The following is a 25,866-nucleotide window of genomic DNA, read 5'->3' as shown; positions in this document are numbered from 1 at the left end:
CTCCGAGTTCCCCCACTTCATTCTTCCCCTCCCGCTACCTTCTTCTTCTTCTTCTTTTTTTTTTTTTCTTAACATATATTGCATTATTTGTTTCAGAGGTACAGATCTGAGATTCAACAGTCTTGCACAATTCACAGCGCTTACCAGAGCACATACACTCCCCATTGTCTATCACCCAGTCCCCCCATCCCTCCCATCCCACCCCCCACTCCAACAACACTCAGTTTGTTTCCTGCGATTAAGAATTCCTCATATCAGTGAGATCATATGATACATGTCTTTCTCTGTTTGACTTATTTCACTCAACATAATACCCTCCAGTTCCATCCACGTCGTTGCAAATGGCAAGATCTCATTCCTTTTGATGGCTGCATAATATTCCATTGTATATATATACCACATCTTCTTTATCCATTCATCTGTCGATGGACATCTTGGCTCTTTCCACAGTTTGGCTATTGTGGACATTGCTGCTATAAACATCGGGGTGCACGTACCCCTTCGGATCCCTACTTTTGTATCTTTGGGGTAAATACCCAGTAGGGTATCACAATTTCTTTACCTACTCATCCCTTGACCCTTCGGTTGTTTCCATGTCTTGGCTCTTGTGACTAATGCTGCAGTGAACATGGGAGCACAGATACTTGTTTGAGAGACTGATTTCATTTCCTTTGGGTGTATACCCAGAAGAGGGATTGCTGGATCATATAATAGGGTTTCTTGAGCATAAATGCTAAGGTAGTCCTGCTCATTTGATGAGAATGGCCATGACTGGTGATGACGAGGCACCTCTCTAGGAGATGAGTGGATGATCATTCTGAGGAAGTGGACTCAGCCAGGTCACTTAAGGGTGACGGGTGGTTGTTGCCCACTATCGTTGCCTTCCTGTGGCTCCTCCCCCTCCCCACTGCCTTCCTGAAGTTTTGGAGACCCCAGCTCATTGTGTGAACCATTAGGAGCTGGAGGCCCAGGAGCTGCTGCTTACCAGTTTTTTGTAAATGACCCAGAAATGGCTGGTTGTCAGCTGTGCTGCCCTTCACCTGGTCCTCACTTATGTGAGCTGCTCAGGAACTTAAAGCTTCAACTATACCGGTGGGACCCCAGGGACAAAACAGTGTTTTCTAGAGTAATTCTATCCTTTCAATCAAGGCAGTAGGACGAGGAAAGAAACATTAATTTATTAAGAGTCTAGATTGATAACATTTATTTTGTCTTCTGTGACCCCAGTTCCATCTTTGGAGATATGTCTGTTTAAAGTTTAAAACCAGTAAACAGCACTTAGGTTATTCTAACTCTGTGTTAGTAACATACATTTCACTAGCATCTATCCGTGTCCCATGTCAAAAGTCCTGCGCCTCTCAGCAGAGACTGTCTAGGTCCAAGTTCATTTCTAGAGGCTCCTCCTATTTCACCTGGTACCAGTTTTCTGAACCTCATTCTCAGGCTTCTCCAGTTCTCCGTGCTGCTACCTATCCTGCCATTCCCTTCTGCCCAGGGCTCTACGTGTAGCTGGGGTGCAAGGGTGTAAGAGCAGCTGTCTTCGGGAGTCTTAAACAGACCAGGTTCAGTCAGTCATCGCTGACAAAATCCAAAGGCAGAGAGATAAGTGGTGTTGAAACAAGAAAGGAATTTATTTCAGTGACGCCAACACCCAGAAGACAGTGGACTAGTGTCTCAAAGACTGTCTCCAAAGTGCCGAAAGTCCTTCCAGGTTTATGTAGGGAAAATGTGGGGCAAAGGTAAGTGCAGGTAGTCAGTGAAGGTTAAGTCCATCATTGTCTTGGAGTCAGTCACGTGGGGTCCTGCTGGCTCAGTGCAGTCCTTATTACTTGGGGTAGGTTTGGTTCCCACCAGGGGACATTTTGCATGTAGGGTCTTTTGCCTGAGTTAAGAGATAAGCTAGAAAGGGAAATTTAATCATTTAGAAAGTGCAGACTGAGGGGCGCCTGACTAGCTCAGTCATTAGAGCAGGTGACTCTTGATCTCGGAGTTGTAGTTCAAGCCCCATGTTGGGTGTAGAGATCACTTAAAAATAAAATCTTAAAAAATTTTTAAAAAGTGTAGACTGAGGTCAAAATGGAGGTAGTTGAAGTCCTCTTTCACATATCCTCTTGAAGTCTGGACGGAGACTCAGCACTGCGGTGGTCTTGGGACATGGCTCCATGCTCTCTTGGGTTTGACCCCCTATTTTGGGGTTCCATGTCATCTTTTCCTTGGTTTGCTCTGCCATGTTGTTGAACTACATGCTCAGGTCACTTTCAAAAAAGCCCACTTTCTAAATGGAAGGAAACTTTCTAAATCCTTGCAAGTCTAAAAATTACTTTCTACCCTCATATTCGGTGATAATTTGGTTGGGTATGGAATTTGTTTTCCATCGAAACTTTGAAGGCTATGTCTTCTAGCATCTGGCCTTGCAGATGTGTCTGTCAGCAGCCAGCCTGGATGCTTGTTACTTCTGAAGTGATTCATTTTTTTTTTCCCCCGGAACCTTTGAGGATCTTCTCTTAATCTTCAGTGTTCTGAACTTCAGGATGCTGTGACTACATATAGATGTCTCATTCCTGGTTGGGCATTTTGGTGTCTTGCAACCCTCAGCTGTAGGAACGTAATCTGGTTTGTATTTATTTGAAAATTTACTCTCATTCTTTTTCCTTCCTGAATCAGCAATGAAGCTGTTTAAGTGACCCTGTATGTCTCTTTTATTTTCTTGATTTATTCCTTTTGATTTGATTTTTTTTACTTTTGTCATTTCCAAGTTGCTCTTTCTTATTCTTTGATTGTTCCTTTTTCATAGAACCCTTTTTTAATTTCAGTGTAGTAGCTTCTTAAATTTATTCGATTATACTTAATAACAGGTGTAGTTTTAAGTTATTTTGTTTCCTGTAGAGTCATTTTTTTTTCCTTTCTTGCTTGTCTTGGTCTTCTCTTTTATGCTGTAGGCTTTCCTCAAATGACTAGTGATCCTTGTTTATATAGTCATGTTTAAGAGCATGACAATTGAAATGCTAATAAGAATTTTTTTGGGCATAGATGGGGCTTACTGGCTAGCAGGTTCTACCTCAGGGTGAGCTGAAAGGGAACTGACTTTATACGCAGGGTGCCACACCTGGGGCCTGTGCTAGGAAAACTCTGCTCTTAGGTACTAACGCTCACATGCACACACACCAGCTATCTTGGTTCTCAGCAGAAAATTTATGGCATTTCTTTAGAGATTACTCCTTTTTGTTTTTTTGTATTTTTTATTTTTTAAAGATTTTATTTATTTACTTGACAGAGAGAGACACAGTGAGAGAGGGAACACAAGCAGGGGGAGTGGGACAGGGAGAAGCAGGCTTCCCGCGGAGCAGGGAGCCCGATGCGGGGCTCGATCCCAGGACCCTGGGATCATGACCTGAGCCAAAGGCAGACGCTTAACGACTGAGCCACCCAGGCGCCCCTTTTTTGTTTTTTTTTTAAAGTAGGCTCTATACCCAGCATGGAGCCCAATACAGGGCTTGAACTCACCCTGAGATTAAGACCTGAGCTGAGATCGAGAGTCAGATGCTTAACTGACTGAGCCACCCAGGAGCCCCGCTTTAAAGATACTTCTCCACCTTTGTAAAAGTTTGGCTGGATAGACTGCCCGGTCACAGGCAGTTTTACACCAAGATGGCATGGAGGAAGGAGAGCACCACCTAGACTCTGCACAGGACTTATATTTGCGTCCGTCCATAGTCCCCACGTCTCCCCGCCTACCCCCATCTTGATCCTTGGCTGCCCTCTCCATCCTCCACAGTACCTGCCATCTCTGGGCTGCTGGGGACCCTGCTGCTCCCTTCTCCTCCGGACTTCATAGCTGTGTGTCCTCTTGCTTCTGTCCACTCTCCGTTTTCTGTAAATTGGATGACACTTCTTATCTCCCGATGGCCCCTCCATACATTTCCTCTTCATTGTGGGTTTATTACCTGTATTTTATTCTTTTACTGTTAATTTTCATGGAGTATTAGAAAGGAGAGGAGAGCAGTGCTTGTGTTGAGTCCTTAAATAGGAAGCTAGTTTACTACAAAAGAACAGAAACCTTAGAAACCAAAGTGCCGTGGGCTTCTTTTCAGAACATTCTTTATTTTTGCTTCCTTAGAAGTGGTGGTTCTCTTGAAAACATTGTGCTGATGAAAGAAGCCGGTCACAAAGGGCCACATATTATATAACTGCATTTATGTGAAATGTCCAGAGTAGGCAACTCTGTAGAGACAGAAAGTACATTAGTGGTCCCTTAGGGATGGGGGTAATGGGGAAATAGGGATGGATATGGCGTTTCTTTTTGGGGTGATGAAAATATAAAACTGATTGTAGTGATGGTTGCATACCTCTGTGAATACATCATGATGAATGTATACTTTAAATGGGTGAGTTGTGTGAATTACATTTCACCAAAGCTGTGAAGATGTGGTGGTTCTTTTTAGTGCATATGACATTATTAGGCACATTCTCTGTTAATCTAGGATCAAGAAAAGTAGTCTTATTCAGTGTTAGGTGTCCAGGGCAAACTGAGATGGTAAGGGTCATGAATCATCTGTTGGCATCTACAACCTTTTATTTAATAGGTTCAAAAATAAAGAAGCTGGTGTATCCACCTGGATTCATGGGACTTGCTGCCTCTCTTTATTATCCACAACAAGCCATCGTATTTGTCCAGGTAAGTTAGACCCAATAAGCTGGGGTGTCCCTTATTCTTGCTTATGTGTGTTTGGGTTTATTGCTTAATATTTTTTATTTTGCAGCTTTTATTGTGCCAGACTAAAATTTGTTTGCACACCTAGATGAACTACCACACATTTAAATGTTTTTCTCCACCACGTGCCTCAGTTCTGGCTCTCCTTCCAATCATGTCAGTATTCAGAGAATGCACACTAATTTGAACGTTAGTCAAAAAAATTAAGATACCTTTTTTGGGGGCATATTTACATGGAAGTCTAGAGACTCCAACTCCAAAGCTGCTAGTTATGGGTCATTCTCCATTTGGGTGTATCTGGTCACAACCTGTCCTCCTTGGAGTTGCAGGCATAGGCCTGTGCTCTGGCCCTCTGCACCTTCTCCCTGGGCCTGGTGTCAGCCTCACTGTGCTTGCTGGGGGCTTCAGGGAGTGCGGTCCCCTCCGCTGGGAATCCCCGTCTTAGGGCTCTTAGTTGGCTGCTCCTTTCTTTCCCTTCAGACCTCAGCTTGAGGGCATCCTGTCAAGTCGGAGAACAGAATTGGCAGGCAAGATGGGTAGAGCTATGTTTTAGTCTGCTCAGGGTTCTGTAACAAAATACCACAGACTGAGTGGCTTGAACAACAAAGATTTATTTTCGCGTTGTTCTGGAGGCTGGAAGTCCCAAGATCACAGTGTTGGTAGGGTTGGTTTCTCCTAGGGCCTCTCTCCTTGGCTGGCAGATGGCCACCGTTTCACTGTGTGTGGACATCCCTGGTGTCTCGTCGTCGTCTTAAAATGACACCAGTCATATTGGATTAGAGCCCTATTCTTATTACCTCATTTAACCTCAATTACTACTACTACTACTGTAAAGGCCCTATCTCCAAATACAGTCACACTATGGGTTAGGACTTCAGCATGTGATTTTTGAGGGACACAATTCAGTCCCTAACAGCTAGACCAGCTGTTTGCAAAGTGTGGTCCCGAGACCAGCAACATCAGGATCCCCTGGCTTGTTAGAAATGCACATTCTCAGGCCCCAACCCAGACTGACTGCCTCAGACATTCTGAGGATGAGGGCCAGTGATCTGTGTTTTAGCAAGCCCTCCAGGGGATTTGAATGTCCCTGATGTTTGAGAACCACTGATAGAGACTAGACTTCCTCAGGGCACTGGTGTCTAGACTTAGTGGAACTCTAGACGTAGAGTGCCTTGGAAAACTGGCAAGAACAAGACAGGCTCGAGGTTTTGAAGTCCTGGACAGCATCTGGAGACAGGGACCCGCCCGGTTCCTGGAGGTACTCTGTCATGCTGAGACTTGGTCCCAGAGGAGCAGCAGTTGGGCCCTTGGGGCCCTGAGCCAGAAGGATCTGACACTGAGCTCCCTGGAGTGCTCGCGCAACAGGAGTGAGTCTGGATTCCTGGACTGCCCTGCACTTGTAGGTGGGTGGGAGGCCAGTGGCTCTAGCTGTGAGAAATTGGTGGCTTTGGTAGCAGATGCCAGTAAGATCTTTAGAGCATGGGCTTGACATTGTTTATAGCAGTCCAGGAGGCAGAGAGTTAACGTCCCTCTGCCTGCTTCACCCCCAGCTCAGGAACAGTGAATCACGTCTGCCTGCCCCGGATCATAAACATAGTAATACATCATCTCAGTGTGTTGTGGTTTCAACAGTAAATGGATAGGGTGTGGAGAGTGGGATTGGCTGCTGGTTGAGAAGCATATGTGGCTGCCCCCCGAGTAGAGGTCTTTTTTATTTATATGCCACAGCATATGTTGCAAAAGATCTTTTGTTTTCACAAAGATCGTAGGACGCAAATATGAGTTGTATTCTAATTTATTTTTCTAGTCCGTATCAAGGAGTTTTGTCTTTTATTTTGTACTTAGAGTAACAAGAACAAAACAATTAACTTCATTTTCACTAGATATAAAACATTAGTGATCTGTTTGGGATGATGAGAAAGTTCTGGACATGGATAATGGTGATGGTTTCATAACACTGTAAATGTATTTAATGCCACTGAATTGTACACCTAAAAATGGATGAGATGGTAAATTGTATGTATATTTTGCTACAATAAAACAAAAGAGACATCAGTGATTGAAAGGGATTTTCTGTTACTGTTTTAGTGTCATTTAGTTCCTATTTCAACAGTTTTAATTTTTTTTATGAATACCCTGACCTTGGGCCAGCCACTTAATTGCTCACATTGTTTTTTGTTCAGTAGTGTTTGGAGAGAAGTACTGTAAGAAAATGCTTAAAGTGATGGCAAATGTTATTTTCCTCTCAGAAATGTAAAGCACCAAGAATAATGTCATATATGTGGTAAATGCTCGATATGTCTACCAGTGGGTCTGAGAATCATATATTTTAAGAACAGTTAGAGCAACTGGAAGAAAATAACTTTAAGGAACCAGCATGTTACAGTGATCACCGGATTTACTAGTACTGTGACCTTAGTTGGACTAGTCACTTGGCCGCTGAATATTTCCGTATAATCTTTGCCTACTTACTGCACAGGGTTGTTATTTAGAATAGAAATAATTCGTGTGAAAGTGCTTTATAAACTAAAATGCTATACATAGATAAATTATATAAAAATTAGAAAGACAACAATAACTGCTTTCAGAAATTTACAGTGGAAATTCCATGTAGAAGAGTAAACATAGTTTGTCACATGGAGGACCAATGAATGCAAATTACTGGAAGCATTTTTTTTTTTTTTAAGAAAAATCAATAATACCTAAAATGTAAAAATTCCAACAGTTAAAGTCAACTAGAGAAAGGTGGACCAGGGCATTTTTTTTTTTAATTTTTAATTTTTTTTTATTTGAGTATAGTTGCCACACAATATTACATTAGTTTCAGGTGTACAACATAGTGATTTGACAAGTTTATACATTATGCTGTGCTCACCACAGATGTAGCTACCATCTGTCACCATGTAATGCTATTACAGTATCATATGAAGGAGTGAGTGGCTTGGCCCCAAAGTATTCTCTGACCCTGGGGCCTACCTCTCAGGATGTTGTAGAAAGGATCTTGGATCAAGAGGCAAAATTCCTATAGAAATGTGAAGACTTTATGTTTTGGGGGACCTGGGAAAACTAAGACCATCTTCATTAGGTTCACCTAATTTTTTATCCAGGCCCCTAAAATGAGTGAGTGATTTTCAGCTGGGCATGTGCCTTGGTTGGCTGTGATGTGTTAGATGTGATAGGCAGAAGCCTTCTTTCTGTGTCTCGTTTTCAGGAATTTCACGTATCAGCAGTTGACCTCCTTCATTTTTTTCCTTATTAACCTGTAATTTATGGCAAATTATTTTAAACAGTAACTGCACGACCAAACTGTTTTCTGCTTATGCTATGATTCTCGCTATCTTTTGATTTGCTTATGTTGCACAGCCTTAATGTGTATGCCCCAAGGCTTCTGGAGCTGCCGTATGCTTAAATACAGTTCTTTTGGAAACAGGAAAAAGGAAAGTGGAATATTCTCATTCTTACCAGTCATGTATGGAATAGCAATGGATCTTTTATATTTTGTTTCAAGGTCAGTGGGGAGAAACTATATGACTGGGGTTTACGAGGATACATAGTCATAGAAGATTTGTGGAAGGAGAACTTTCAAAAGGTGAGAAAGATCTTTTTCATTATCTTCCTTTTGGTTTAAATATATGGTTTCTCTAGGGTTTTATAAGATTCTTGATAACACTGTTGCCTGATCCTGCTTTTCCTGTTTGTTTTCATTACGCCTCTAGCTCAGATTCTCTCTTGGTGGCCTTTATTGGAGGAGAAATAGAACCTCTGTGCATTTGGTTTTTATCGGCAGGGCTGAATAAGTGGTGACCATAAAATGCATTCTACTGTGGTCTTAGATCATCATTTCCTCTCTGTTGTATTTATAATGTGCTCAAAGTGTAGTGTATTTTCTGAAAGTTTTATCAAAACTGGATTCATAGAGAACATACTGTGTTCCCAGGCAAAAAACAAAACAAAACAAAACAACTAACCAAGCCTCCTCCTCTTGCTATTTCATTTACTATGGGCTCCCTCCTTTCTTTTAGCACGACCGTATCTCTTCATCCCCAAGCCTTCTTGGCGCACTTACGGGCATGAGCTGTGGTGTGTTGGGGATCAGCCACCAGCTACAGACCATATTCTCTCTGCTGACTGGTGGATGAAAGGCAGAGGGAGGAGGTTGTGTAATTGTAAGAAGGTGTCATCTTTCATCTCTTCTTGCAGCCCCATAGCTGATTGAATGTTGCCCCTGTTTGCTGGAACATTCTTTCCTCTGATAAGGAAGAATGAGTATAGAACAAGGCATCATGTCTCCTCCAAGCCCTTGGAGGCACTGCTCGATAAGGAAGAATCAGGGTTCTTATATTAACATACCTTCTATGTTATAGATTGAAGGAAGTTCATTTTGACTTCTGTCATCTCAAATCAAAATACTCTTTAAAAATATAAAGAACTGTGTCAAAATTGAAATCCAGAATTTGGATGTAATATTGTAGAATCAATTATGAGCGCTCCTCATTATTTACATAAATAGTCTTCCAGTGAAATCTTAAGACTCATTTTTGTGTTAGTGGTAGCTAAAGGAATTAGTCTCTCTGGAGCCTGGTTAAGCTAGCTTTGAGTAGGAAGTTCTGTGTTAATATCAAGTGCCCTTTGGCAATCCCCTTTAAAAAATAAACACCCGTAGTTTTGTTTCCATTCCTCTGACATTTTCTTTGGAAGCTTGCTTTCCTGTTTAAAGAATTCCTTAAGTCCACACCGAGTTTTATATGGGAAAGGAAATAGAATGTCAGGAAAGCTCTACAGAGCCCTAGAAAGAAACGTGGAAAATGAAACTCATGCTCAGTTCCGAGTGCTCACTGTGGTGGTGGCAGAAACACACGTGCCCCAAAGCCAGTTGGGCGGGTGTCTCCTGGGAGCCTCTGAGTGCTCACCGTGGTGTCCGTGCACAGCTCAGACCCACTGCGCATGAAAGCCAAGGAGGGGATTCCCCCCACCCCCTCCTGCCCAGAGCCTCTAGCCTGGAAATAGCTTTCTCTGCTCTGAGAATTCAGCCCAGGGCAGAAGCAGCGGGACTGTGGTTGGAATGCAGGTTAAACAGGCCAGCATTTTATGGTAATTTGAAACGTTAGATATTAAAGCTACTCACATTTATATGCGAGTCTTTGGGGAGTGAGAGAGTAAAGATGTCTAATTAGCTCGTGGTTGGCCTCTATTTTTTTCTCTAGTCTTCTGTGCCTTTGTCCTCTTCAGAGTCATTGAGAATGTAATGTTCTTTCATTTGTTTACCTTGAAAGCATAATCTCCTCCTGAAGGTTGTGTGCTCTCACTAGAAGGTAATAAAATTGATGTTGACTACTTAAATATTTAGCACAAGTTTCAAATGAAGAACAACAGATGGCTCTAATCAAATTTTGATATACTTAGATTTCAGAAATTATCTGATGGTGAAATGCCATTGTTTTTTATTGCTCTTCCCCCTTCTTGTTGGATTTTGTGGGTTTCAGTGGTTTTTATTTTGTTTTATGAATGCAAGCAAAGATACAGGTTACCCTGGAACAGGAATCCTTTGGGGCCCAGGAACTGTGTCTTTGAAGGGACCTGGGGGACACTTGATTGAGATTTTTGTTTGTTTCTTAGCTTATTTGGAAATCGGTTTTCAAGTCAGGCTTGAAATTAGCAGTCTCAATTAGATGCAATCTAATTCATGGTTGTCCATAGTTATCACTGTAGTGATCTAACGAAGGTACATGCCTGTGGTTCTAAACAGTCAAAAGGAATTTGTGGACATCGTGTTTAAAACGGGGCCCTGAGTATTTACCCCAAAGACACAGATGTAGTGAAAAGAAGGGCCATATGCACCCCAATGTTCCTAAGAGCAATGTCTGCAATAGCCAAACTGTGGAAAGAGCCGAGATGCCCTTCAACCGACGAATGGATAAAGAAGATGTGGTCCATATACACAATGGAATATTACTCAGCCATCAGAAAGGGTGAATACCCAACTTTTACATCAACATGGATGGGACTGGAGGAGATTAGTAAAATAAGTCAAGCAGAGAAAGTCAATTATCATAGGGTTTCGTTTATTTGTGGAAAATAAGGAATAGCATGGAGGACATTAGGAGAAGGAAGGGAAAAATGAAGGGGGGGGCGGAATCCGAGGGGGAGACAAACCATGAGAGACTACAGACTCTGAGAAACAAACTGAGGGTTTTAGAGGTGGGGGGGATGGGTTAGCCCGGTGATGGGTATTAAGGAGGGCACGTACTACATGGAGCACTGGGTGTTACACGAAAACAATGAAGCGTGGATCACTACATCAAAAACTAATGATGTATTCTATGGTGACTAACATAACATCATAAAATAAAATTTAAAAAATAAATAAGTAAAAATAAAACGGGGCCTTGAAATTTTCAGTGGTATGAATGATGGCTCAGTTCTCAATTATATTATTTGCTATGGAGTTGTATTACTCTCAAAGACCGTAAATAAGTCTGTGGCATTTTTCTGCTCTGCCACATCCCTTTTCCCTTTTAGGAATTGATACTAAATGTTTGCACTGAGTCTTCGACCAGTAGTTCGGACGAGGTGGTCTTTCAGTTCTGTCATTGCCTTTGGTCAGGTCAGAGAAGTTTATCTGCTTCAGCTAAAATGAACTGTTTGTCAGAATTGTGAAGCAATGATGGGTGTATCTAAGAATATTGTCAGCCTAGTGTGGTCTAGGGTTTGTTTTTTTGTTTTTGTTTTTGTTTTTGTTTTCAGATAGAAGATATCTGTTGGATTTTAAACTCTGTTTACGGGGGCACCTGGCTGGCTTAGTCAGTGGAGCATACAACTCTTGGTCTTGGGGTTGTGAGTTTAAGCCCCACATTGGGTGTCTATAGAGATAACTTTAAAAAAAAAAGAAATCTTAAAAAAAACTTCTGTTTACAGACACACACAGAGACAGAGTTTAAAATCCAACAGTATAATGACCACATATATACCAATCATCCACCCACCTTTAAAAGGTAGGAAATTACTGGGGCGCCTGGGTGGCTCAGTCATTAAGCGTCTGCCTTCAGCTCAGGTCATGATCCCAGGGTCCTGGGATCGAGCCCCGCATCGGACTCCCTGCTCTGCGGGAAGCCTGCTTCTCCCTCTCCCACTCCCCCTGCTTGTGTTCCCTCTCTGTCTGTCAAATAAATAAATCTTTGAAAAAATTAAAAAATAAAAGATAGGAAATTACCAATGCATTCCAAGTTCTCCATGCCCTCCCTCTCCTGCCCCTGTGTCCCCAGAGGGAGCTACTATCCAGAATTTGGTTTTTCATTTCCTTGTTCTTCTTCTAAAACACTGTAGTTGCGCTTGCCTGTTTTTTGTCTTTATAAATAAATATATCAAATATACATATAAATATAAAGAGTTTATCTAGATGGAATCTTACCATGTGTACTACTTTGTAACTTGTTTTGTCCCCTTAACATGTTTATGGGGAAAAAAAAACACATGTTTATGGGCTGTGTATGGCTATAGTTTATTCATTTTCACTGCTGTAGAATATTCCTTTGTGGGAAGATAACCATGTTGATGACTAGTTGGGTGATTTTCAGTATACTGTTGCACACACAGCTGTGAGCATTTTTGTACCTCTGTCAGATATATTAAGAGTTTTCCTAGGCTGGGATTCCTGGTTCATAGGGTCTGCACATCAGTTTTACTGGATGACGCCAAGTAGTTCTACAAAGTGGTTGTTTCCAGTTTGCCATTCTGGTAGCTTTAAAATAGTTTTTCACTATGGGGTGTGTGTGTGTGTGTGTTTGTGTGTTTGTGTGTCTGTGTGTGGTTTTGTTGTATTCTCCAATTTTTATTTTGAAAAAATTTCAAAACTACAGAACAGTTGCAGAAATAGTATATAATGACTCTCCCCTTCACTTCGATTCACCAGTTAACATTTTGCTACATTTGCTTTGTGTCTTACTTTACACATGTGTGGGCACTCACACACACATGTATTTTCTTTTTCTGAACTATGTGAGAGTTAGTTGTAGGTATCATTGCACTTTCCACCCATACCTAATTCAGCATGTATTTCCAAAGAACGAGGACATTCACTAATACAATCCAGGTACCACTATCACACTGGGGAAAGTTAACATTTCCTTGTTTACGTAAACATTACCTCATATGCAGTCCATATTCAGGTTTCCCCAACTGCCCCAATAATGTGCATTCCTTCAACAACTTTTTAATTTATTGTTTTAGCTTAGTGAATTAGTATAAGGCAAACTCCCTTGTGATCATCATCTAAGGACCAAAACCAGAACTTTGCCAGCCTTTCCCAGAACCCCCTCCATGTAGCCCACTCCAATTATAGCTCTCTCCCTCCATCCAAAATTACCTACTACCCTGACTTTTATAGTAATAACTTTCTTACTTTTCTTTACGGTTTTATCCCTGTCACTTTAGTTTTGCCTCTTATTATTTCTGACTTTATATGCCTTTTAAGTCTTCCCCTCCCTTTTTTTTAAGTCACTTTTAATCTCTAGGTTCCCCTTCCATCTTTTTATTTTCCTTACAATGTATCTGTTAAAAGAAACTGGCATATTGAACCTCGAGAGTTTCCAGTGGTTTTGGCTTTGCTGATGGCACACTTCAGATGCAGTTGACCATGTTCCTCTCTTCTCTGCATTTCCTGCAGATTGCCAGCTGGATTCAGATGACTGATGAGGTTTGTGTTTGATCCTTTTGGCAAGGCTGTAGGTCTACATAGGCATCTAAGTCTGGTTTTTACTTTGCTCTTTTGGTGTTAGCAGGTATTGATACCCAGTGCCTAGACCCACTGATTCACTGGGGGTTAGAAAGTGGTTATATTCTACCTCTGTCATGTTATTTTTCACATATTAGCTGGAATACTTTAATAAGGAACCGCTTCCCCTCATCTACTATTTAGTTACCCAGTTAAAGACAGGATAAATGCTTTATTTTTTCTCTTATGTACCAGTTTTCAAAATAATAGATCAGTTCCCTCTCATCCTCAGAAGGTCACCAGTTAGTTATGAATTTATAGATTTATACATATTTGGATTTGAACGTTTTATGATTCGTATTGCTTATTAAAATTCAGATCGTCTCACTTTGGCTAGTAGAAGTTGGCTTTGAGTCCTTTTCACATGACCCAAGTAGTCTGATGGTTTCCTCACTATCTGGCATGTCACAATGGTCTCAGAATTTCTCATTGTAGTTTTAATGTACATTTCCTTGATCACTAATGAGGTTGAGCATTTTCACATGTTTATTGGTTTCTTCTTGAACCGCCAACTCATGTCTTTTGGCCATTTCTTTGTATGAGTAATGTGTTCCTTTCTTAATAATTTATAAGGGTTCTTTATTTTTTTTCCTAGATGCTAATATTGTTGGTCACGTGTTGGCAAATGTCTTCTCCCAGTCTGAGGCTTGTCTTTTCAGTTTGGGTGTCTTTTGACGATCAGAAGTTCTTATCGTAGTTGGTTTTATTGATTTTTTTTTCCATTATGGTTTTCACTCTGAGTCTAGGAGCTTAATAAAAGCCTGGAACTATTTCCTGATTGTCCATTGCTGATCTGAAACCCTTTTGCAAGTATCAGCGCAACGTCTGAGTATCCGAGATGGATGCCAGTTGTGGGCGTGGAGCCCCAGGGTCACAGATGGCTCTTTTGGAGTTGTCCTATAATTAGCCAAACACAGCAGTGTGTCTCCGTAAATGGCACGTTTAGTTTTCAGTAGGTTTTAAAAAAATGTAACAAGTTACTATAAAAGAATTGTAGAATGACTGCTAAAGGCCAACAATAACTAAAAAGTAAAGCCTTAATAATTCTTTAAAGGGCAGGAAAATCCGTGAAGAAATATAAACCTGTTACTAACGTGAAAACCCAGCAGAACTTCTGAAGCTGGGCTTTTAATAGTTGTGTTCAGGCCTTGCTGGCTCAGCAGGAAAATGAAAGGGAAGCGGCAGGCACCACCCTGAGTAAATATGCCCTGCTTTCTCTTCCTCCATTCCAAATGCCTCAGCTTACTAAACACTCTCAAGTTTAGCTCTCAGTAAGTTACATGGTTTCACAATGGTCCTTTCTGATATTTCTGTCACAGACAGAGAAATACTGCATGATTCAACTTACATGAAGTATCCGAAATAGTCAAAATCAGGGAAGCAGAGAGTAGAATGGTGGTTGCCAGGGGCTGGGGGTGGGGAAGGGGAAGGGGATTGGGGGGTTACTGTTCAAGGGGTGTAAAGTCTCAGTCACGCAATATGAATATGTTCTAGAGATCTCCTGTACAGCATTGTGCCTATAAGTCAACAGTACTGTATTGTACATTTAAAAATTTGTCTGGAGAGTCAGTCTCATGTTAAGTGTTCTTAACACAATAAAATAAAAATAAGGATGGTGTGGTGGGTTTTTCATAAAGCTAAATTTGTTCTGAATTGGTGCCTTTTCTAATGTCAGCTGTTTAAAAACTAAAGGTACTAGGCAATGATTTTTCTTTTTTCTTTTTTTTTTAACATCATTGCGTAACAAAAAGTTAAAAATTCTGGGCATGGGGAGCATCTCCTTTTTTGAAAGGCATAAAGCTTTTGTATCAGAAAAGGTGGACCAGGGGCGCCTGGGTGGCTCAGTTGGTTAAGCGACTGCCTCCGGCTCAGGTCATGATCTCAAGGTCCTGGGATCAAGCCCTGCATCAGGCTCCCTGCTCGCCAGGAAGCCTGCTTCTCCCTTTCCCACTCCCCCTGCTTGTGTTCCCTCTCTCGCTGTCTCTCTCTCTGTCAAATAAATAAATAAAATCTTTTTTTTTTTTTAAAAGATTTTATTTATTTATTTGAGAGAGAGAGAATGAGAGACAGAGAGCATGAGAGGGAAGAGAGCAGAAGGGGAAGCAGACCCCCCGCTGAGCAGGGAGCCCGATGTGGGACTCGATCCCGGGACTCCAGGGTCATGACCTGAGCTGAAGGCAGTCGCCCAACCAACTGAGCCACCCAGGCGCCCTCAAATAAATAAATAAAATCTTAAAAAAAAGAAAAAGAAAAGGTGGACTAAGCAGAATGCAGCATAGCCTGGTGGCCAGGAGAGTGGACTCTGGGGTAGGTGCTCCAGGCTCTGCCCCGCTCCGCCCCACCCTGCCTCCACCTCCACCTCTTACAAGCCTTGAAACCTGGGGAAATTGCTCCCGCACTCTGGGCAATGAGAGTAGGACCTCATGGGGCTGCTTTGAGGACGAAATGAGTTTATCCATGTAAGAAACATAAAATGGCCAGACTCTAGCACGTGACAGCCATGACAGATGTCATGTGACACTGCATACTTTTGCTTCTGCTTGAGAAGATAACCTCTCCTGATGGGAAATGGAATAGTAGGGCTTATATCCATTAGTCAAGAGTCCTCCCACCAGTGTTTTAGTTTCCTATCCTGCCATAACAAATGACCACAAATTTACTGGCTGAAAGTACTACAAATTTATATTATCTTAGACCCTGTAGGTCAGAAGTCTGGTGCTAAATCAAGGTGTCAGCAGGGCTGCACTCCTTTCTGGCGGCTCCAGGGGAGAATCCGTTTCCCCCCTCATTCAGGTTGTTGACAGAATTCATTTCAGTTCCTTGTGGTTGTAGGGTCAAGGTCTGTTTTGCTGGCTGCCAGCTGAGGGTTGTTCCTAGCTTCTAGAGGCTGCAGCTTTCCTTGGCTCATGGCCCTCTTCCTCCATCTTCAAAGCCAGCCACTGCAAGTTGAGTCCTTTTCATGTCCCATTTCTCTGACCCTATCTTTAGTCTCCCTCTTTGACTATCGGAACCCATATAATAATACAAAATAATCTCCCTATTGGAAAGTCAGCTGATTAACAGCCTGAACCTCCCTCCATGCTGCGGAAATTCACCTTTGCCATGTAAAGTAACATAGTCACAGTTTCCAGCATTAGGATGCAGACATTTTTGGGGGAGGCCTGATTCTGCTTACCATATCCAGTGAACTGGGATGTCATTGGGGTCTTTAACAGGTCATTTATCCTTACCTTTTATTTCTCCATCAAAAAGGTACATGATCTTCTACCTAGGATTAATAATGTTTATTGAGTGCTTGCTGTGAGCTTGGCCTTGGGTGCTAAACTCTTTGTTCACGGAGTCTGCGGCAGGTTCTATTATTCCCATTTTACAAACGAGGAAACTGCATTTGGGGAAGTTAAGTAACTGATCAAAATAATCAACTGGGGAGGGGCTCAGACATTTCAGTGGGCTAGTATACCTCAGAGGTTTGTCTGGAAATCCCTCTTTACATGGTAGTGCGTACTAATTGGAAGTAAATGTTTGAACTGAGACAAGTGTTTTTATTTTGCTAATAGAAATTATCATTCATGTTCATGGCTGTGGTAAGAAAATAAATTTTCTTCTATAGCCTAGCCAAGTTGACACATAAAACTAACCATCAGAGTGCTATTTAGCTTATTCCTCTAACCCTATACAGTCCAATATGGCAGCCAGCTATTGGGTACTTGTAATATAGCTAGTCTGAATTGAGGTGTGTGCTGTAAGTGTAAATTCACGCAAACTTAGAAGACATGGTACAAATAAAAAGAAGGTAAACTGTCATTATTGTTATACTGATCGTATGTTGAAATAATATTATTTTAGATATGTTGGGTTAAATAAAATGTATTAATTACTTTAAAAAACAATGAAACCAGGGCGCCTGGGTGATTCAGTTGGTTGAGCTCCTGACTCTTGATTTTGGCTCAGGTCATGATCTCAGGGTCCTGGGATCGAGCCCTGTGTCGGGATCCATGCTCAGCAGGGAGTCTGCTTGAGATTCTCTTCCCCCCCCTCTCTCTCTGCCCCTCCCCCTGCTCACACACACTCTCTCTCTAAAATAAAATAAATCTGAGAGCGGGCACCCCACCCAGACACCCCTAAATAAATAAATCTTAAAAAAAAAACAATGAAACCTGATAGGTATCAAAATTAAATTATAAGGAGAATCAGTTATAAAATATTTCAAATACAACTGTCTGAAAATGCAAAAAAAAGTTAATTTCTGGCTTGTACTAAATCACAGTCTTTTGAAGTCAGAAAATGTTGTTTTTTTTCTGAGATCATGGCAGTTTCTGCCAAGAGAAACCTGATTTATAATAGGGTGGATGGGCTCAATATTTCTTTAGTGAGGTATTTGACTGTCATGTTTTGTTATACTATAAGTGATACGTAAACAAACAAGAAAAATTTCCTAGCAACAGAGTTGTTTTCCTCAACCAGAAGAATATTTTATGTGCTCATTTTCTGAATGTCCAAAAGATAAAAAAGCTTATGAATTTAGCATCTTATATTTTTGAGATTGAGATGCTGGTGAGTATAGATAGTAAAATATATAGGAATATCACTAGAAGTACTTGGCAAGCATTACATTAAGGTAATTCACACCTAAAATATATTTAACTAGGTAGAGAACTATATGGTTTTTATGATAGACCCAATTGTCAGACATGGTTATCTCACTTACCTTCATAAATGAAGTCTCTTTTTTTTAAATCTCTTTTGTTCTTCATTAATTACATACCCAAACTTTTTTTTTACCCTCATCAGATCTCTAGGTTCTGAATAAACATTTCATTGTTTATTCAACAAATGTTTAAATACCATGTGCTAGGAGGTCCCTAGGGATATTGTGCCCTCACGAAGCTTATGTATTAGTAAATGATTCAGCTCACATATTAGTAAATGAGTGGAAGAATTCTACAAATCAGGAAGCACACGGGTGCTGTGAATGTGAACAGAAGGTTCTCATCTAAATCAAAGGACACGTGACGGGAAAGCCTTGATCTAGAGGATGAGTAGCATTTAGTCAGGCAGAAAGTGGGATTGACCAGTCTTAGGTCAAGGGATACATTTTGCAAGTTCTCATCCTAGGAAAGAGCTTGGCAGGTTGGAAAAGCAACAGCAAGAAGGCCTGGGTGTGTGTGTGTGTCTGTGTGTCTGTGTGTGTGTGATTGTGGCTCTCAAGGAATACAGTAAGGCACACGGTACTGAGTCCTGTAGGGCTCGGTTCAGAGCAACAAGTAGACATGGGTGTTATATGATGATCCACCAAGCAATACACAGGGCCTTGTGCCCCAGAACTTCATCATCAAGTGGATGTGGTCTGGAGATAGGGTAACCATATAATTTATCATCCAAGTCAGGATATGCTTGAGAGTGAAAGGAGGTGCTGTTAATTATGCTGGGACAGTGGGTATAAACCAGTATAACTTGGGCATGCTGGGATGTATGATCACCATGCTTACAGACCAGTTTTCAGCCACTCCAGTAAGCCTGGAGTTGCCTAGAAACCATGCTCTGAAATTACAGGGTTAGTATATGTTCCTGCTTTCTCACTTTCCCCCCTCCATCACCCATGGATAACTCTTGGAGAAGGCCACCAGGGGAACCTGCACCAAGTCTAGACCACAGAATCCCAGCCCCATTGCCCACTCACCTACAGCCTACTGTTTTCAGGTTGCCATCTCATGAGAGTTCACCCCCTTGATGGACATCAATTCTTATTAACATGTTTTCAGAATTACAGTACTGAAAATATACAGGAAGGAAAGTAAAGCCTTAAACATTTAGCTCATGAACTTTTCCTACTAGAAACTTTCCTATATCACTTCTGGTAGATGAAATGACCTAATTATACATTCCCAGATGGTGGCCAGGCAGAATGGGTGTGGTCCAATTATAACCTCTTTCACAGTAAACATGTTTTGTGATTTAGCCCCTATGGTGGATGATACACAGAGAAGAACAGCTTTATTCTTTATTTTTATTTTTTTTTTAATTCTTTAGCAATGGCAGCAGCATAAAGTAGTAAAGAAATCTTTTCACTCTTGGATTTTTTATAGAATCAGCTGTTTGGCTGAATCTCTGTGGTGAGGATTAATGGGGCTTTAGTTCCTGCTCTCCTCTGTGCCTAAGTCACCGTCTACAGCAGGGCCCTCAGGGAGCCCTCGTAATTCCTTCAGTTAACTAAGAAATGGGTCAGGTTGCATTATAAGAATATTTAATGTTGTATTCAGCCAAATACTGAAGATGGGCACGCTGAGACATTCCAGTCTTTCTTTAGAAGTTTCACTATTTCTTTTTAAACTGTATTAATATTCTTAATTTTTGTTTTATAAGCCAGGAAATGTGAAGAATTCACCTGGAAATAAATAGAATGCTCCATGCTCTGCCCATTTTAATCAGGTAAAGAACAAGAGAATTCTGTAGTCATTTTTAGCCTTGTTAGCACCAGCTGAAATGACTTGTCCTTAATTAACTTAATTAATTATAGCAGTTTCAGCTTCATGTAGATACATAAGGACCGGTATGATGTTTCATTCCATCTTTAATTTGTGGACTTAAGTGCCTTCACTTGTTTAATTGTGTTCATTCCTGAGAAGTACGTGGGTTTTTTAGACAAGCTAGAACTTGGCAGTTGTGATTTGTCTACAAAGCTATTTCAAACAGTTGAAAAGTGCCATTATTTCTTAGGTTTGTGTTTTTTTCAAATAAGACTTTACTATAGTAGGCACCCTTGTATTCATCTGATAGTCATTAAATAAACATTTGTTGAATGAGTGATGGTTGTAGAGAAGCTCAAGATTATATAGAAATATTATTATAAGTGCCATAGGGAATTCATAGGTGTAATTATTCTTTCTTTAAAGATTGAATAACCTGAGGCTAGAGAAATTTAGGATACCAGATGAAGTCCGAAAATCAGTGTGATTTCTTCTGCTCATATACTCAATTCACTATCTTCATTCATTTGTTCAGTATTTACTCATGAATACCAGCTAAGTATAAAACAGTAGTTATATTAATGTTTGTTTGTGTATATATGAAAAATTATATAACAGCACTTGTGATTTCCTGATAAGATTATAATGAGTTTGGAAACAAATATTTAGCTACAAAAAGTGGCTTAATTCTGGTATATCCATGAAGAGGAATGTTATATATGTTTCAGTAATATTTAATTGCATGGAAGCTTGTTAAATGAAAAATAAAGGTAGTATGGTACATTTTTAGAGAGGATAAAGACCAGGAAATACAACAAAAAATTTAAGTATGTATCTTAATTATGGATGTTTTTTATAGTTTTTCTTCTATATAACTTTCTATATTTTAAAATATTCTGCAGTGAATATGAATTTTCTTTTATAGTCTTTTTTTTTAAATCACTGCTACACTTATTGTAAATCATGACTGCTATTTACAATCCATGAAAGCCCTCAGTGTGAGGTTTTTCTTTGTCTAGCTGTCTCCGTATTTTTAGAGATGCAGAGAGTCATATAGTCTTAGAATTTGAGAGGGGTCCTCTGCCCCCCCAGCCAGCCTCAAGCATAAATACCCTGTACCTCTGTGTGTTCTCACTTTTCATCCTCACTGATAGGCACCTTACCCCACAGGGCAGCCATCTTTGGATGGTTCTGATTTTTAGGAAGCTGTTTCTTTTTTTTTTTTTTAAGATTTTATTTATTTATTTGAGAGCGAGAATGAGAGAGAGAGAGAGAGAAGAGCATGAGAGGGGGAGGGTCAGAGGGAGAAGCAGACTCCCTGCCAAGCAGGGAGCCTGACGCGGGACTCGATCCCTGGACTCCAGGATCATGACCTGAGCCGAAGGCAGTCACTTAACCAACTGAGCCACCCAGGCGCCCCTGGAAGCTGTTTCTTATACTAGGCAAAAATAAGTCTTTTTGTAACTCCTATGCAATGGTTCTGATCCTGCCTTAGGGGTCACAGAAAACAAACCCAGATCCTCTTTCACATCTCAGCCCTTCATATGGTAACCCCCAGTTGTACTTCTCAAATTTTATTATACAAACAAATTACCACAGGAGCTTGTTAAAAGACAGAGGCCTAAGCCCCACTCCAGAATCAGCATCTCTGGAGAGCCAGGCCAGATGTGTACTGGATGGATCTGCTATTGGAAGAGAGACTAGAACGTGAGCAGCCAGGAAACCACATATGTCCTCCAGAAACTTGACGTTGAATATATTATGTTTCTCTGCAGGGACAATGAGACTTGGAATACAGGGAAACTACATAAATATCTATTTCATCTTTCCAAAATACTCTGGGCCAGAGTTCAGCTTACTGTATATACAACCTTGATTTCATTCTTTACTTTTTTACTTCTCTATTGGAGATGGAGTTTTCAATTATAAAAGTGATACATATTTGTTGTAAAGGAATTTTTTTATGGTGCCTGGGTAGCTCAGTTGGTTAAGCAGCTGACTTTGGCTCAGGTTGTGATCTCAGGGTCCTGGGATCCAATCAGGCCCCGCATCGGGCTCCCTGCTCAGCGAGGAGTCTGCTTCTCCCTCTCCCTCTGCCCCTCCCACCACTCGTGCTCTCTCTTTCTCAAATAATAAAATCTTTTTAAAAAGAAATTTTTTTAGATAAGTATTTTTAGTTTATCTGGTTCTCTATTCCTTTTCCATGGTTAATTTCTGTTAGTAGTTTGACATTACCATTCCAGACATTTTTCTCTGTGTGTGAATGTGTGCACATCCATACCTTCTTTTGGTTTTTTGACAGAATGAGCTCATACTCCTTGAATTGTTTTGCAAGTACACTGAAACCTCCATGAGGGAACATATCTCAATTTTATTATTACACCTAAAGAAATTAACACTAATTGTTTAATATCATTTCATATTTAGGTAGTATGCAGATTTCCCTGATTGTCTTTTTGCATTTGGTTTATTTGAATCAGGATCCAAACAGGATCTGCCCATTACATTTGACTGATAGGTCCCTGAAGTCCCTTTTAAACTGTCATAGTTCCTTCTCCTTCATTTTTCCCTTGCCATTCATGTTTTGAAAAACAGGCCTATTTTATCCTTTAGAAGATACCACATTCTGGCTGTGGCTGAGTACATCCATTTAGTGTCATTCTATTGATCTCTTGGTTCCTCTCTTCTCTCCATTTCCCATAAAATGATAGTTAGATCTGAAGGCTCCATCATATTGAGGTTCAGTTTCGGTAAGAATACTTCATAGTGCTGTGTTTAGCTGTGTTGAACGAATGAAATAACTTGCCTTTTTTCGCTTAATATATTATGTGCATCTTTTTCTCTTAGTACTTAGAGATCTGTCTCATTCCTCCTCTTAGCTGCTTAATAATTTACTAGTATGGACGGACTACTGTGGCCTATTGAATCCTTATCAAAATAGGTTGTTTCCAGTTTGCAGTTTTAACAATGTAGTAAATGTATTGAATTCTTAGAGAAGTCCAAAGCAGATTAATAAACTGAAATGGAAAAAGTAAGCTAGAGGTTTACATCTTTAACTTAAGAAGTTTGGTTTTATATTAAAAGATATATTTGTATCTAAAAGTATATCTCTAAAATACTTATGAACCTCTAATTGCTAAGTAGATTCATTACATATTGGGAAGAAAGTAATCTGGAGAAGAATCCATTTGTCTTTGGTGTGTCTTTGGATGATGTGTGTTCCATTCCAGAGAAGAATAGTGGGGTGGTATGAGGGAAGGTATACGTCAGACCTGACGGTGATATAATCATGCTCTCCTTCAGCAGATGGACAGAAATGTAGTTGTTTGGTTTTTCAGAAGGGGAGAGATGTGGTGTGTGCTATGCTGTTTAAGCATTTTTTATTTATTCATCCATCCATCCATCCGTTTAATTATGCTCAGGTACACAGCCAGTTGAGAATCTGAATGTAACACAAAATGAATGAAACACAAAACCTTTCTGCTTTGTGGTTTAAGTGTCTGTAAAACAGAAATAATTACAGTTTTTTTCTGGTGCATGATGATCCTTATGGTCATAATAGTAATGTAAATATTTGATAGGGTTTCTCAGTTTAACCTTAATGAATTTTCAAAAAGCAAAGTTTTAGAGTTTCTCTTTTTCTCCCTGGCAGTTTGCTTATGGTTTTCTTTTTCTTTTAGTTATAGGTAAACATTGGAAACTCCATGCAGTAAACCAGTATTTCTGCAGAGAAATGGCAGAGAAGTCAGTACTGAATATAGTAAATTGGCTTTCTTCTTCAGGACAAACTATACTAGGCTTCTTTGTTATCTTGGGTGATGCCATACTGCAAGTGGACTAATTGGAAATCCTTTCACCTAGAGATAATGTCTAGCCTTAGAACTCCTCGTTCTCAAGTTGCTATTTATGTACATAATTAAAATTCCAAATTAAAAAAAAAGTTGTTCTGCTTTTTTTTAATATTACTGAGTGACAGTTTAAGCGTACCTGGTGCCCATGTGTGCGGTGTGCGTGGTTGTATGTGTGGTATGTCTCTCTGAGTGTACGTGTGTGTGTGTTGAAACCGGTAACCCCCCTCAGCAGTAACAGCTGGCAGTCTGCACAGTGCAAGCCCCACAAGAGTTGAGTCAAGCAGGGTGGCTCTAGAGCTGAGAGACGAGGCTTCACCGGCCAGCCTGAGAACGTACCTTGTAAGTAGTAGCTGGCCTGACAGTGATTAGAAGACATACAGAAGAAAACAGTAACTGTGACCCCTTGTTGTGTTCCCTTGCCTCCCAGCTTCCACAGATCTTCCCCTCCTTGAAGGCCAGTGGAAGATGCATAATGAAGCAGTCTGTCCTCGGCTGGTGGAGGAATGGTATGTGGTCGTGTGTGTTGGTTCTGTGTGTGTCAGCCTTGTATTCACTTTTGTGGCCCCTGAATGCACAGCTTATTGAACTTTGTATTTGCAGTGCTGATGGGAACAGCAGGAGCCCCTTTTGACATCAGCCAGCGAGGGAGGATGGCAGGGGAACAGCGTGTGAAAGGGAATTGAGAATTTCCAAACTGCAGTCAGATTGGAAATTAAAAGTTGTCTTTGTATTCTTGTAGTGTCGATTTAATTCCGGATTGTTGACCTTCCACATCTGATGGCATTTGGGAAGATAGCACAGCACAAATGGAACGTGCTCATGTTAACGTTCAGTACATTTGATAGAGCCAAAATGGCCGAGAATGTTGCCAGCATTAGCACCGGTCTAATGAGCTGAAGCAAATTTGTCCCTAGAATAATCCCCGTAGTGACCCAGAAGTCTATTTCCTTTTTTGCGGAAATACTTTTGTGTTACTGTACCAGTCATCCAAATACATTAAAGCTGTGCCCTAAATTTAATATCTCATAAATACATTATTATTATTTCAGGCTTTTCCCATTGGCTTCGCTTCCTTTATCACCCCCAGAAAGTAGAAACTCCACAAGTTTCCTTGTTCCTGAGATTGCTTGATCTAGAGAAGATGAAGAAATGGCTCTTGAGGTCATTAATCAAAAGGTATTTGAGTGCCTCCTAACTGTAAGATATTACTTCCCATTTTTAACCGTTTCGTTGGTATTGAAACATTGCCTTAAAACCTCTTAAATTCTCCAAGGGGGTTGGTGGGGTAGGGGTCACAGAGCCGGCTTGGACTAGTATGTGGCCTGTATCTAGGACAGCAAGGTCATCACTTTCCAACCAGGCTAACTCAGTCGCTCTTTATACTATGATCCTTTTCTTCTGTGGTGATTTGTATCCAGTGCTGCCTGCCTTTTACGTTTATCACTTTTTGCTTGCCTTCCATGAACGCTGAACTGTAGGGAATAAAACATTTGCATATTGTAAGGTCTTGCATTTCTCCAGCTCTTTATACTTTTCACAGTGCTAGTTTATATCTTTCCTTTCTTGGCTATTCCTGACCTCAGTATGTTTGTACTCTGTTTTTCTCTGTCCTGAGGTAATACTTTCTACTTAGGTTTATACTTTTTATTCTGTGTTTTGATGACCAGTTCCCCTTACGATAAAACTGAGACTCTCAATTCAGATTATCTGTAAGTTAATCAGCACTGTTCTATTTGAATAACTCTAGAGACTTTGGAGGGAATGTTCTCTACCATACAGAGTGATTTAAGGTGCTCTGAAGAGACAAATGTGGTGTGGTCTGTTCTGTGATAATGTGGTAGTTGGAGTCCTAAGAAAGATTGCTTTATCACAAATCAAGATTGTAAAGCAATTGTTTCAATGGGGAAAAAGGGACCAGAGATGCTAAAGAATGCCTTCATCAATCTTATCACCTGTGTTGCCGCTTGGGACAAAATCAAAACAATAGTAGTAGATAGAAGAACTAAGGTGAGCTGAGGGACCACCCACCTTGGCGGTACAGTAGCAGGTACCTGGGCCACTGGGTTA

General features: G+C 40.6%; 1 protein-coding gene across 2 annotated transcripts in view; it reads left to right on the top strand.

The window, feature by feature from the left end:
- Positions 1–23,888, top strand: part of APOO (apolipoprotein O) — a 63,281-nt gene extending 39,393 nt beyond the window's left edge. Inside the window, exons 6-9 of one of the 2 annotated variants that reach the window (XM_035000883.1) lie at positions 4,584–4,675; positions 8,220–8,300; positions 19,845–19,910; positions 23,629–23,888. In XM_035000883.1, the coding sequence (XP_034856774.1) occupies positions 4,584–4,675; positions 8,220–8,300; positions 19,845–19,880 (209 nt within the window). In that variant the 3' untranslated portion in view covers positions 19,881–19,910; positions 23,629–23,888. The remainder of the gene's footprint in view (positions 1–4,583; positions 4,676–8,219; positions 8,301–19,844; positions 19,911–23,628) is intronic. The other variant, XM_035000891.1, reaches the window with a different exon arrangement.
- The last annotated feature ends 1,978 nt before the right edge of the window (positions 23,889–25,866 follow it).

Source organism: Mirounga leonina, unplaced genomic scaffold, assembly GCF_011800145.1.
Source record: "Mirounga leonina isolate KUSES-001 unplaced genomic scaffold, KU_Mleo_1.0 Mir_101595, whole genome shotgun sequence".
Lineage (NCBI taxonomy): Eukaryota > Metazoa > Chordata > Mammalia > Carnivora > Phocidae > Mirounga > Mirounga leonina.
The sequence above is the reverse complement of the archived record's forward strand: the minus strand, read 5'-3'. Positions and strand labels throughout refer to the sequence as shown.